This window comes from Ambystoma mexicanum, chromosome 3q, assembly GCF_040938575.1.
Source record: "Ambystoma mexicanum isolate Mex_15411 chromosome 3q, UKY_AmexF1_1, whole genome shotgun sequence".
NCBI classification, from domain to species: Eukaryota; Metazoa; Chordata; class Amphibia; order Caudata; family Ambystomatidae; genus Ambystoma; species Ambystoma mexicanum.
In genome coordinates, this window is record NC_090926.1 from 560,171,794 (window position 1) to 560,186,702 (window position 14,909).

Genomic DNA, 14,909 nt, shown 5'->3' on the forward strand with positions numbered 1-14,909 from the left:
CTCCATCTGTGCATGCCTGACCCTCACCTTGATTGCACCCCTTACACTCCTACTAACCTCACGATTATGCCACTATGCAGTGGGTGGGGGCACATTGACTGCAGACTATCTTAGTCCGCGGACTTAAGTGAGGTTTTCCACCTATGCTGAGGCAGAGCAGGATTGACCAACATTTGAATCATGCAGTAACCAGTGGCCTGATGCCCTCGGGCTTGGCGCGCTAATATTAATGCCACAATAAATAACATTAAAATAAATAAATGCTTTGACAATCCCTCCAATCCACCCCTACATGAGTGCCTACAACGTAAAAACAGATACAACCTCCATGTCACAAAATCATACTCATATAATATATGACACAGAAAAGCTAGTTTTGTAGGAGACACAACAGCACTTTAAGGCACCTTTATGATGGGTAGGAAGAACAGTCTTGGTGTACAGAAGCAATCCTACTCACCTGCACTCATGGAATCGGGAGATTGTGTTCTGTCTATCTCCTAACTTCTGATCTGTGTATTGACTCACTGGAACTGTGACATTCTTGCTCTACTTTATATATCTTTACAGGGTATTGCTTAATCACAAACTGGAGTGAATCTAGCGATGTAAGCCCTGGATCAGAGTGGGAGGTGTGCTGCTCACACACCCCGCCATCTTCCCTCCCACTCCCTGCAGCTTCCAGTCCGCACCCCCTCCCTGTCCTTACCTTTTGGTGTTGCAGCGATGGAGCAGTGCTCCTCACAAGCCCACGATCTATAAAAGTAGTGTGAGAGGGGCTCTGCACGTAACTGCACATTTCATTGTGGCTTTGATGGGTATTCCATAAAAGTACTTTGCTGTCTGCCACCCCAGTTTACAAACCTGGGGTGCTAAAAGCAATAGAGAAAACACACAAGTTCCCAATTTGGGAATTTACGCGTCCTGCACACTTTCGTATGCCTGGAATACCAGACCAACAATTCATATTTTGAATTAGCAGTATTTCAAGTAAATATTTATATTACATACATTTAGGAAAGTGACAATTTTGAAAAAAGTACAGACGGTTCAAATAGAAACATTATTCGGATCACGAGATGGAAAATAAAAGGGTCTAACCTTGTGTTCTTTTTAAATAAAATGCTTCAGTGGAAAAGCTTCTCCGGGTCAAAGGAGCCGTTCTTTTGGAGCCGTCTGTACTGTAAACATGGACAGATCAAGATTTATTTTTCTAAGACATTTATGATACATTGTTCCGTCTGAACTAAATTGCCTAGTGGCTTTATAATATGCCATTAGGACATATTGACGCAAAATCTGTTGGAGGTTTCAGAACTATCTGATGATTTGAAGAACGTTTCTTTGCTTATTACTTTCAATCAACCATGTTTGGATTTAAAGAAATGCACTTTTTTTCGACCTTTGAATGTAAATATCGTATATTAATTTTTTTCTAGAATCTGAATTGCCCCTGATGAAGAGTGTTGTATCACTCGAAACGCGTTGGGCCCTCTACAGCTTGACCATCATGAATTCAATGAAGATTGGTTCTTGTGACCCTATCTATCTGAATGATTATTTTTCAAAATTGTCGCTTTCCTAAATATATGTAATATAAATATTTACTTGAAATACTGCTAATTCAAAATATGAATTGTTGGTCTGGTATTCCAGACATATCCAGAAAGTGTGCAGGGGGACCTAAGTTCCCAAATTGGGAACTTGTCTGTTTTCTCTATATTCTGTGCAACCTAGGTGTCAAGGTTGCTTCTCTCTCTGCACCTCAAATCTACCTTTGAATCATGTACTAACCAGCCAAATTATCTCATAGATGAATCTAAACCTCTGTTATCAGGGTGTGCTGCTGCTGTCCACTTCCCTCTGTGCTAAAAGCAATAATCACTCCCTCCTCGTGAATTTTACCATCCTGTAACAGCACCAGTTCTTGACATGAAGGCCCTCACATGAAGCCTGCATTTGTGGTGACTATTGCTAAATATTTAAATTGAGGTGCACACATTCTTCAATAGTGCTCACATGATTGTTGTTTTCTACTCATTACTTAAAGCACTATGCAATAAATAAATAGGTACATTTGGAAGTGTTTTCAAAAGAGCACACCACGTTTGCAGATCACCATCAAGTACTAGTTGTGAGGAATTACGCATCGTGGGTGAGTGCTCACCTGGGCTTTCTAAAAATGTTTTTAAATGGAATGATGGCTAATCCACCAACATTCTCCTATGCTCACAGCACAACAAACACATAGATCTGTGTACTCTGGGTGGACAAAGCCTACAGGCACAGTCTGCACTGTCATATTCAGTGGGGATGTGACAGCCAGAAGTACATGGTGCATCTCCAGAAGGGGGAGGACCCAACCTTCCCCCTTCCATGGCAAGCCTGATTAATTAACAAAGGCTCCATGGATCTTCCCTGATTTGTTGTTGGGCCTTGCAGCTGGTGGCAGTGATTAGCTTACGAATTAGAGGGTACTTCAAACAGGCCCACATAGGGTCTGGCTGCAGAGGTTAACAAAGGAGACAGGAACCCCCACCAACCTTTCATATGTACTATGTCAACCTGAAGCCAGCTCCCACCTTCAGTATCAATGACAGTGAACTATCATGTCTGGGACTGCGTATTTACAGTAGTCCACCCCACCGGAGGACACCATTCATGAGGTACAAGAGTGTGGTTTGCAGGGGCTAGAGGGCCTGGTCTCGTCACAGCTTCAAGGGAGACTTGTCTCTTTAATTAGGAACCACAGAGATCTATTAATCAGAGTAACTCTTTGTTCCACAACAGGCAGGAAAATGGGTGGGACTTAGTATCACATGTATTCACCCCTTTACCTTTCCTGTTGCAAAGCACTGTGGTTATGACCTCATGCATACAGTAGATTGTTGGTGGGGACCCCAGAATTGGTTCATTAAGGTGGGCTTAGCCTTCACCAATCACTATGATGCACCTGGTTTTAAAAGAGGGCTGAGCCCCTCTTTTTGCAGATCATCTGGAGACTTCACAAGGAGTCGCAAGAAGAACTCAACTTTGGACCCTGGCTGAAAATACAGACTGCCTTACATCTTCCGCCGGTGAAGGAAGGCCAGGACCTCCAAAGAGGGAAGCAAGATCCCTCCCCTAAGCATCCCCTAGGGAACAGAGGTAGATACTGAATCCTGAGGACCCTCCAGCAGCTCCAGAAGCGGTACTCCGCCAGCACACAGCATGCCCTGCTAGGCTCTGCAGCAAGCTTACAAGGTAGGAAAGTCCAGAAGGTTTCTGAACCCGAAACCAAGGACAATGCAGCTGCCTGCAACACACTCCTCAGCCAGGGGCCGTACTACTTAAAGGACGACACAAGCCCATTGAAAAATCTGGGAAAAGGGCCTTGATGAGTACCTATCGACGTCCACCTTAAAGGACATTTTTGAGCCAATCAAGTTCCTCAAGCTGCAACTAACTGCAACATGGATCGTTGTCAAGCTACAGTCACTTAAAGACATCCAAGACGTTTCAAACAGTGTTTCGGAAACCACCGATCAGCACTAAAACAACTATTCCTGACCCTGAGCTGCCATGGAGGCCAGCCTGCAGCCATTCATCCAAGTTCACTCACTGATCCGTCTTACCGCCTGATTCCTGCAGCTGACTCCCATCTTGAACTCTATCACAGAAGCCTGCAAAGCGCCCTGTAGCTAACTCGACCCTGTCAAGCACCAAGAACACCTACAGCACACAGTACATTGTGGTTCTGTCCCCTTGGTCCTTCCCAGAAGGCCTCTAGAGACATATTAAGACCCATTTCTCCCTTTGTGCTGAAGCCAAGTAACCTGAAACTGTTGTGGTTTTTAACCATAATGACTACCCTCCTGTCAGTATCCAGAGTGCATCCCTTTTACTTCTTTGATACTGTCTGTCCTCTGCATTCCTTTACAGGGTGGGTTGTATTTTGTAGTGCTGCTAGAACTGTCCGTTGGGATATAAATTAAGTAGATATTTTTGATGCAACTTTGACTGGACAGTCCCTTTTATCATTGAGTAATAACTGTTTCTCCAGCATTGGATCTTACATAGATTCAGATGCTTGAATATTCACCGTTGTCAGACACAGAATCCTCAGTGGTTTAAATAATTATTAAAAACACAATTATTTCCATAGAAAGTGAGTGTAGATTGCCCATCATGGCCTATGAGACATTCAATTGTGTAGTCACTCCACCTCACTTTGGTCCGTTAAGGCCCTAACCAATGAAGTGGCAGGGTTTGAGCTCTGCCCCAGGCAGCCATCTTCAGATTTTTCACCGCAGTCTAACAGACTACAGGGAATCCTCCAGCTCTCTGAGCTTTTCATTTTTTTCTCATTGTTAGCTGTTAATATGTTTCTCAAAATATATGTGTACCTTGATCTCCTGATCAAGCTCTTCCTACTCAGTGTTTCTGGGCTTAGAAAACACGTTCTTTCATTCGGAATTCGTCGAGTGAAACTTCTCTTCACACCATGTCAGAAGAACCAACTGTCAAGAAACCCTCCCTATTCAGGGACTGCATTAGATGCAAAAAGAAGCTTGTCTACATGGAGGATCCTCATGAGCAGTGCATATACTGCCTTTACCCTCATGGCATTTACAAATGTGACATTTGTAAGACTTTCTCCAACAAAACTAACCGCTCTGCATTTTTCCGGGACGTGGTCCCCGACCTAGCAGTTTTACTCTGATTTACTCCTTCATTGTAGCACTAGGGCAAGACTCTCCCTAACTATCCCTTTTAGATAGGTGGTGCACCATCGCAATTTAGGGTCAGAGCACTCCAGAGGGCTAGGGTGTTCTTCGGGTCAGGGTGAGCTACAGCGAACACAATAATAGTTGTTCTATAAATTCAATTGATAATGACCATTTACCTGTTCCTGTTTTGTGTGAGACTATAATTTTAATTTAACCGGTAGGTCTTTATATCCCCCGTGGAGGTGTATTCCCTATATGAATTAATCCTTTGACCCTGAGAGGTTCAGTGAAACAGATAAACATGCAAACAAAGGATTGACAAGGTCTTTTTGCTGAAGTGAAGAAAATACCTTGAGACCACCAGACCATATCCTAAGATGGTGTACCAGACTAGTTTGCTAGTTTGTATCTCTCTGCCAGAAGCAAATTGTCATTCTGCAGAGCCATAGTTATAACTGCAGGCCTATCTACACACACACTTCAGGAATAGCAGAGCCTGTGACTGCCTCCTCTTACAAGTTCCAGAGTAATGGCAAAAACCCTAGCACTACATTGAAGTGACTGCTTTAAGCACATGCATGTCGACCATGTTATTGAATATAGAATATCAGATGGGTTGCCACCTTCAAGTGTGCTCACATATACATACTATATATCTTGTGGGAGGTTTGTGTGATTTTGTCTTTTCCCAGTCCCATATTGGAGAGTTTTGGGAAAAGTAATTAGAGTGGCAGCAGTCCTGGGGTGAACACTGTCTATAGGAGTGTCCTGCAAAAGAGTGGAAAATGTAGGGAAATCCCAACCCACAATGACTTCCTCAGGGAGCCCAGGAATGATGGCTGAAGATATTAAACATGACTCGCCCCTGATGTTAATGTACACAGGTATTTTGGGGTATATTTCACTGTCCCCGTGTACACAGGTATCTCTAGGTAGTGTTCTCGAGGTAATTCTAGGTACATCACCCTCACTACTGAGCACAATCCCTCACATTTTATTTCTGTCATCCAGCATCTGGTGCTCCATGTGTGTGAACTGAATTGATGTGCTGCAGGTATTTTTATCAGGGCACCCTGTCAGTCCATTTCTGGTTTAGAGGAAGGAACTGGTAGTTCATGCACACATGTTCATCATATACATGCAGAGTTCATAATTAAAATCACTCAAAGGAGCAAATTAAATGCAGGGTCCCCCACATAAAATAACCCTCCACCTCACGAACCACTCTTTATTTTTGGAATATGAAATTACATGATATCCTGGGCTTACCTTTGGGTGTGGTCCCTGATTTGGTTCTTGAGTAGTTGTGATGTCTGGCTTACTGGAGGATTTGCCAAGCTCAGGAGCCTCTTTGGACCTCTTGGGAGCTGGAACAGTAACGCATCCACCTTTGTGAATCAGAAAACACTCCATTGGCGTGACGTTGTGTGTGTGTTAGCTTGATTTACCTTGTCTTTCATTGGCCACTCCCATTCTGTATTTTCCAATGGAACCATTTTAATGTTGATCCAATCGCTCCCAATAGCATGCCTGTTACGCCTTTGCCTGTTATGTGCATTCATTTCTTTGTTGCATGCCTTTATTTGACGATCTTAGACAATTCACCCTTTCAAAATGTTACCTTCATGAATTCAGAGATACTCATGTGTATGTGAACAGTGATCATGTTTCCAGAGGCATGTTATTCAGTTCTGCAAGCATCACTCTTCTAATGGAATACATGTGATTTGAGAAGATCTATGTCTGTTTAAATGATCTGAACACGTTTAACATGCCTTTTCTTTTTATTTTGTATCACAGAAAATGGACAAGAACAGGGATGGTGTTGTAACTATAGATGAGTTTATTGAATCATGTCATGAGGTATGCATTTCTTTATCATCTGTAATATCATTATGTGATATATATTTATAAATATGTAGATAATGTATTATTTTTGTAGAACAATATTATCCAATGGTGAGTCTTTATTGCTTTCCGTCATTTTTGAGATAGCAGTCTCTCTTGGGCAGTTCAGTCTATGCGCTTCAATGACTCACATTTAGAGATGTCACTTCAATATATAGTTCACAACATAAGAACAAACAACTGAGATATTTATAAAAATAAAACACATCAGGCTATTTATTGGCTGTACACTTTCTAACATGAAGATGCTTCTACATTCTTCGGATCACAGCACCTAGATGCCTCTGGTCTTGGTGCGCTATACAAATTGCAAAATAAAGAAATAAATACATGTTTGGGCTTTGAATCTAGCCCCTAGTTTATTTCCCACACTGACAGCTTTGCATTTCAGGGCTACCTCTAAAGCCTCTAATCTTTCTTAGTGTACCTTATCCTTCCTAAATTAAATCCCTGCCACAACCCACTTTTGACACAAAACCGACTAGTCAGTTCACCCGCTCCTCCATCTCGCACCAATGCCTTGCTGTTGGCTTAAAGTCCTTAATGGCCTCCAAAAGGGGAGCAGAGAACATCTAGATGAGACATTACCTTACGAGCATAGGCAATGGTTGTCTCAAGCCTACAAAACTCATGTGCAAAGAGCACCACTTTACTTTCACAAACTTGTCTATAATTACATGGAGTAAAAAGCAATGCATAACAAAGAGGTACTGGCTGGAAGGTTTCGAAGTAATCTTAAACCTCTAGCAATTGCTCTGGGCAACCCTCCTGACCATTGTTCTTCACCTGCCATGACCATATGCAAATCGGTCTTCGCCCACACCCAAAGGGGTCGTCCAGCCCAAACTGCTAGGTCACATCCCTTCTGCATGTACCACAAGCATCCCCAGAAATGTTTTGGCCTTATTGTGCATCATGAGTGAGGAGTATCTTGCTTGAATCTCAAGGCCCAGCAAGTACGGGACCCACATCTGGGTATACCTGTCTCACTCTGGGAGACAAAGCAAAACAAAGAGGTGATGGCTTGAAGGATTACAATTAATCTTAAACATCTGACAATTGTTCTGGGGAACCGTCTAGACCATTGTTCTTCGCCTGCCAAGCTATTGCATGAAGAGGAAAGACCATTTGCAAATCAGTCTTGGTCCCACCCCTAAAGGGGTAGTCCAGCCTGAACTGCTAGGTCTTATCCTTTCTGCATGGACAACAAGCATCTCCAAACATGTTTTGGCCTCGTGGGGTGTTATCTATGAGGGGTAGCTTGGGTCCTTAGGCGCTGCAGGCATGGGTCCCACGTCTGGGCTTACCCGTCCGACTCGGGGTGACAAAGCAAAACAAAGAGTTGATGGCTGGAAGGTTTAGAATTAATCTAAAACCTCTGGCAATTGCTCTGGGCAGCCCTCCAGACCATGCTACTTCGTTGCCAAGCCATTACAGAAACTGGAAAGACCATATGCAAATCAGACTTGGCCCCACCCCCAAAGGAACAGACCAGCCCAAACTAATAGGTCACATCCCTTCTAAACATGACAACAAACATCCCAGACATGTTTTGCTCCACCTTAACAACCCTATGTGAAAACCTATTTGGAATGACTATTACTAACTGCACCTCCTGTAGGTGCACCTTAAGGGCCGACTGACCATAAACCTTGAAAGTTCTAACCAACAGTAAGATTGGGCATGAGGAGGTAGGGGTGCGCAGTGTCCCTCTTCTTAAATAAGGTACTGATGATCACCTGCGTCTAATACACTCTGATATCTTGCCAGCGGAGGCTGTTGTGCTGATATCTTAGTTAAAAAAGGGCAACATGTTCGAGACAAAATCAAAACGGCTCCGTTGACTCAAGCTAACTAGATCCACTTGTATAAAATCCTGACAAGGGCTTTCCCATATTTTTGCAAATATTGCTGATCAACTACAGTGGCTCCTAACTTCCAAAACAGTCATGGATTCCCACGATTCCACTGCTTGTTTTGAAACAGGCCCGATCTTGCCCTGCCAATTACGTCTTGCGTGTTGAGTGATTGTATGATGCTTTTGGGTTTGGATCAGGGGCCACGTGTTTGTCTTCGAAGCAAGACAACGCAGCGCAACACAGGTTTGAATCCCGAGCCCGCACATAGAATCTACTTTCTGGTATTAATCGTGTTATAAATGAACAATACAAAATAAAATACATATAAATGGACACATGTTCCAATAGCACATTGTTTTGGAAAGGTTTTCTGCTGTGTGTGTGTACAGTACAGTGCATCATATTACTGCTGACAATTGTTTTTTAATTTACAAACGTGATTGGTTTCTTTCTGCTCGACCACAACTTCCTCAATGCTCTATTGGCAATGCCTTTTCAGTAAACAAGCCAGCAGACCAAGCCTTTATGTCAACCCATTTCCATGTTTAGTTCATGCAAGTGCAGGAAGGAGCCAACAGAGTTAATCTATGCAGTCCACATTCTCAGCTCGCTTTACTCACTAATGGAATGAACTTGACAGATTGTAAATTGTAATTGTTTATTTGTAAAGCCTATATACATAAGCGAAGTGCTTCAAAGCACTTCAACGCGGGAAGGGAACAGAGGAATACAGAGTCATTCTTAGGCCTTGAAGATTCCGAATGATCTAACAAAAAATGACTAGCATGCTAGGCCTGACAGCATTATTACTAGTGAAGTGCAAGACGGGAAGGAAGGCAAACAGGGAATCCATAGACTACCATACTAGGCCAGCGACGTTTCAGATGCAAGTGCATGGCAAAAAGTGGGGTGATAGAGAGAGGAGGTGGAGGAGGAGACATACAGAAACAACTACTGTACTAGACAAGGCAAACTACGCCTAATGCATTCTAGGTAATGTGGAGAAAGGAGGGGGACAAATTCCCACAGACAAGCAGTGCCCTGCGTTAAGTGCAGAGAGGTTACCCTTCTCAGCGAACAAATTCAAGAAGTACAGCAGTGGTGAGCAGAAGTACAGTCTCGGGGGCAAGTGCAAAGACTGGCGGGGGAGCCTGGGACCTGTGAGGCTCTGTAATTGCACCATGCGACCAGTCAGCATAAACGGAGCTGATTTAGGGAAGAGAATGAGGAGGGAATGAGAGGAGGCTAGCAAGGGAGAGGGAGAGAGAAAGAGGAAGAGAAGAGGAAAGTCTTAAGGAGTTTCTGGAACTTAAGGAGATCAGGCTCAAGATGAGAAGGGCAGGGAGGTTTTTCCAGAGGTAAGTACCTGTTGGGGATAAAGATCTACCAAAAACGGCTCACCCACAGAGAGTTGGAAGAGGACGAGTGGAAGGCTCTAGAAGGAGAGGAGAGCATTTAGGGAGAGAGAGTTGTAGATAGGGAGGGTCCCAGCCCCAGAAGGCCTTGTGGACTATGCAGAGGGTCTTAATCTTCGTTCCTGCAGCCACGAGAGCCAGTGGAGGAATTTCAGCGCCTGAGAGATGCGGTCCCTGGGCTTGAGGCCAAGGATAAGTCTTGCAGTTCTGTTCTGGATTAGTTTTAGAGGTCAGAGGGCAGAAGTAGGCAGCTTGAGAAAGAGACTGTTGCAGTAGTCCAGTCTAGAGAGGACCAGGGCTCTGGAGACAGTAAGCCTCTGGGGGAAAGTGAGAAAACAAAGTATACCTCTGAGGAGGTGCAGCTGGTAGTGTGACTTTTTAGAGATGTCCGAGATGTGAGAGGAGAAGGAGAGAGTGGAGTCGAAAATGACCCCCAGAATTTTTGCTTCACTAGTGGGTGAGGGTGCATGGCGAAGGGAGGTTGTCCAGACTGAGAGTGGGAAGGCGGGAGCAGGAGTAACAGTGAGGACGATCTCTGTCTTGTTGTCATTAAGACAGAGATCGTTCGCAGCACACCAATACTGAATTGCGGACAGACCAGTTAGGAATGAGCGAGGAGGAGGAGGTGGCCGAAGAGAGCCTGAAAGGGAGCTGTGTGTCATCCGCTTAACACTGAAAGTTGGAGGTGAAGGTGGAGATAATGCGGGCCGTATGTGCCATGTAAACATTGAAGAACCGGGGGGATAGGTTAGAAGCCTGAGAGACACCACAAGTAGAGAGAGTGATAGCGGAGAGAAAAGACCCAAGTTCCACCTGGGAAGGACGGTCAGAGAGAAAGGAGGCGACCAAGCCAGCACCTGATATGTGTTGCCCAGGGTATCATGGAGACGGGAGATCGGGCTGGTGTGGCTTACCATATTGAAGGCAGAAGAGAGGTCAAGAAGAATGAGGACAGAGGGAGAGTTAGAGTCAAGATTTGAGAGCAGGTCTTCACAGGTGTTCAGAAGAGCATTTTCCGTGCCTCTGGATGCTCTAAAGCCAGACTGATGGTTATGGAGACAACCAGATTCAGTGAAGAGGGTAAGCTGAGAGATAGCCAACTTCTGCAGGAGTCTTGCACATACGTGTTTGACAGCTCTGGCACTGCTAATGGGATTTTTCTGACCCCTGTGCTACCTGCAAACCCACGGTAGGCCTCCCACTACTCTGCCAGAGTCTTGTGGTGGATAACAACATGATGACTAGGCATGAGTGTGGGTTCTCAGTGCACAGGGAGGTTTGTGGCCTTTTGTTTGCAAAAGATATTTCTATATTATGATGGTTCCTTAAGTGTACACAGCCATTTGTTTGATTCATGCCACATGCCCCTGCCATGTGTAAGGAAGGCATGTTATCAACAGTAAGACAGACACACAAGTTACCACAGTACAAGGGTGTTTATTGAACTTTCACAAGGGTGAGATAAACACCTATCTAAACCTAAATATACAGATGGGATCAAGCTACGACCATCAAATAATAATAAGGCTGTCCTAGTGGAGTCTTGTCAAATCAAAAAAGCCCTATTCTAAAATAAAAAAAAGATGGCCAATCCTTATCACTAATCACTAATTTACAAAATAAGGTGGGTGATGTTCATGAAAAAGAAAGAACTGTTCACAAAATGATATGAGGATGATCGGGCTGTTAAACTCCCTTCTCCACGTTTTCAGCACGGGACAAGGTGTTTCACTCGAGCAATGCACACATTCTTGTTTCTGAAGCACGAGGATACTGTTCCCTGTTCACAGTGGTGACCTTCTGTGTCCAAGCCTCTTTACTTCTTGCAAGTCTCTTGACTCAAAGGGCCTTGTAATACAAAACAACACAAAAATATGATTTTCCTTTTCCAGTACTCTATTTGGGTGTTCACCCTGGACCCCCCTCTGCCGGGCTCAGATCCTTGTCAAAACAAAACTCTCCCTTTCAAACTATGTTGAGATCATTCTTTCTCGGGTGACTCACTGTTCACCCCAGATCCCCCTCAGCCTGGCTCAGATCCCAATTACTCTCCCTCAGCCGGGCTTGGACCAATTGTGTTGTACTTTAATCTATCAAAGACTTTTGAATGTGCACTGGGTTTAGCTTGACCCGTTCCATGACCACTTCGATCTCAATATTCCTTTTTCTAACACTCAGCATCAGTTGGATACCTAAAAGAGACATTCGAATGAGCACCCACATGGCGCTGGACCACTCTGTATTTGGTATCTTGGGTTGCCTACCCAAAGTTAAATAACAAAATTCAATGACTTCTTTGGTTCCAATTATACCCCGCAGCAGGCCCTGCACTGTCGCTACCCATACCGGAAGGATACACAATCTACAGAAAAGATAGATACACTACCGAAGGTGGTGGAGTTGCCTTGATCGCTAAATCTGACCTCACCATCAGAGAATTACCAGACCAAACATTCCCCTCTGGGGAACTTCTCTCAATCAAACTATCTTACCCCAACACTGCAACCACACGACCACCATGCACATCATATACCTACCAGGTGCCTTTACCTGGAACTGCGAAATTTGCATCAACTGGAGCCTTGATCACAGACCGGCACTGCGAGTCGCTCCTCGACTCTTGCCGCTATCAGCCGTGCCACACGCTTCCTGGAGGAGGCGGAGCCACGCACGACACGTGATCTATCACGTGACTTCGGGAACAGCCAAAAGACACAGGCTACCACCGTTAAGCCCGACAGGAGTGAAGGGCGCTGACTGTTTCGTGACTGTTTGGTCCTGTGGCGCTACTGCCAACTTGGAACTTGAGGAGATGAGCCATTTATAGTATATACCTATAAACACAGTGTACCTGTGTACTCTTGTGCTTACACACTGTGGAATCTGATATAATCTAAGTGAGACAGCACCTATACGGCTGTACCTATTTCACCATCACTACCCCCACTTAAGAAGAAGGGAGGTTAAAATCCACCAAACTTCATGGCCAAAACAAGGCAGAATAAAACTCGATATAACCTACGTAAAGGCCAAGAAGGGCCTAGGGACATTCTACTGCAGAAAGAAAATAAGAATATCAATCCTAGAGAGGAGGCGGGTAGATCGATTAAAGGGACTATTCCAGCTATGTTTGGGAAAATCCACACCAAGGCAACCATTACTGGGGATAAACCAAGAACGGAAGCCAGTAACTCTCAAACACCATTCCAACATAATAACAGTATTTCCTTGGATATTACTAATTTCAATGATATTGACAATAACTCTCTTCTAGATCTATGCCTATCAATTCAAAAATCAATGGCCCCATTAAACAAACCCCCCACTGTATCAAACGATTGTCCACTTGTGATTGAGGCACAGATTTTAAACGCAGCTCAGGGGGAGCAGCAAAAGCCTGGGGGCTTTACTAGCCCAAGACAACCAGGCAACTCAACATCAAATTTATCGGGTACCCTTCCCATGCGCCCCTCCTCTATTTCTCCAGTGGTTTTATCAGAGGAACGGCTATCAACTTCCCCAAATCTTTATATAAGCTCTGAAGATCCGGAACGCATGGACAGAGGAGACAGCGGAAACTCCGAGGACTGTGACAACCTAGCCATCATAGAACTGCAAGCCTCAGTGGCATCTCTCCAATTCGCCATGAAAATACTGCTAAAACTATGCGGGAGGATCCACGCAAACTCGATAATACAGCTGGGGCTACCCAATCCTATTATACCCATGGGGCAATATCTACCCAATCAACATCCCCCTAATGGAGCTGAGGGATTGGATCCACAGATGGCTCCCGACAATTTAGATAAATCTATAGAGAAAGTCTTGGAAATACCTCTGACAAAAAAAGCGACGACAACAAAGACACCTAGCCTCAAAAAACTTGGTGGCTGAAATAGCCTCCCCTTTACCTGCCACCAACGTTACAGTAACACGTGCTAAAAAATCAAAACGCAAGAAGCGAAAAACCAAGAAAAATGCTAAGAAAGGAATGGGGTCCCTAACAAGCTGGATCATCCCGGATATATCAGAGGAAATCACCAGCACGATTATAGAGGACCCGAACTCTGGCCTTTCTACTAGCTTAGCTGAAGAAGACACTATATGCTCGAACCAAGATGGGCAACATAACGTGGACAACAAGGGACCTCCTAACCCATTGGATACAACAGAAATCGGCATCCCTAATACAAGTAAAATATGTATCATTAAAAACTTAAATCAAAAGAAGAAGGATAAGTGGCTGACAAGAACGGAGGTCTTGAATAAATTGCATTTGATTCCACAATTGCGGGTAATCCGCTCGGAGGACTTCTCTTTTGTGGAACCACTTACTGTACGCAATCCCAATGTTACAGCCCTCCATTGTTGTGTCCTGGCATCTGCTCAATTGATTTGATCTCATAAACAATGTCTTTTACAAGTGGGGGTGGAAGTAGATGCCTGTAAAGAGAAGGAAGATCCCTTACTCCCAAGAGCTGAGCCAATGGCAGCCCCAAACAAGAGTGGTATACCCACTCAAAAAACGGGAAAGAATGTACAGATGTCAGATATCCAAAATAAATTGAAATGGCTGGCAGATTTGCTGCCTCTAGTTTTACAACAAACATAAGATCAACCCTGCTAAGTTGGAATACTCATGGTCATCAGCATTTTCTTACCAACAAGGGCTCCCTATCAATGATAAGTAAATAGTCATTTTTTTATTGCAAGAAACTTGGCTGCTGCAGCAGACAGCCATGGACAGGTATATTATTTACCATACCCTTGCGAAGAAAGGCATACGTGGATGACCTTATGGGGGCTTAGCTATAGGGATATCCAATAAATTGGAAAGTAGAATGATTCCAGTGGATAGTAACTATCTGTGTGCCGCTGCTTTGACCCTTAGAATTAAAGCAAGATGGGAAGAAATATTATTAATAAATATATATAATCCCCCGGGCGCAAAGCATAGAGAAAGTATACAAGATGCCCTGCACAATCTCTTAAGCGATTGGAAATTAACCAACGGCAGA

At 44.1% G+C, this 14,909-nt stretch overlaps 1 protein-coding gene across 3 annotated transcripts in view; it reads left to right on the forward strand.

Annotated features, from left to right (window-relative positions):
* The window catches only part of KCNIP1 (potassium voltage-gated channel interacting protein 1), a 1,926,792-nt gene that overhangs the window by 1,862,550 nt on the left and 49,333 nt on the right, over positions 1–14,909 (forward strand). For all 3 annotated transcript variants that reach the window (XM_069654327.1, XM_069654328.1, XM_069654326.1), the window contains one exon: positions 6,510–6,572. In XM_069654327.1, coding sequence (XP_069510428.1) covers positions 6,510–6,572 — 63 coding nt within the window. The remainder of the gene's footprint in view (positions 1–6,509; positions 6,573–14,909) is intronic.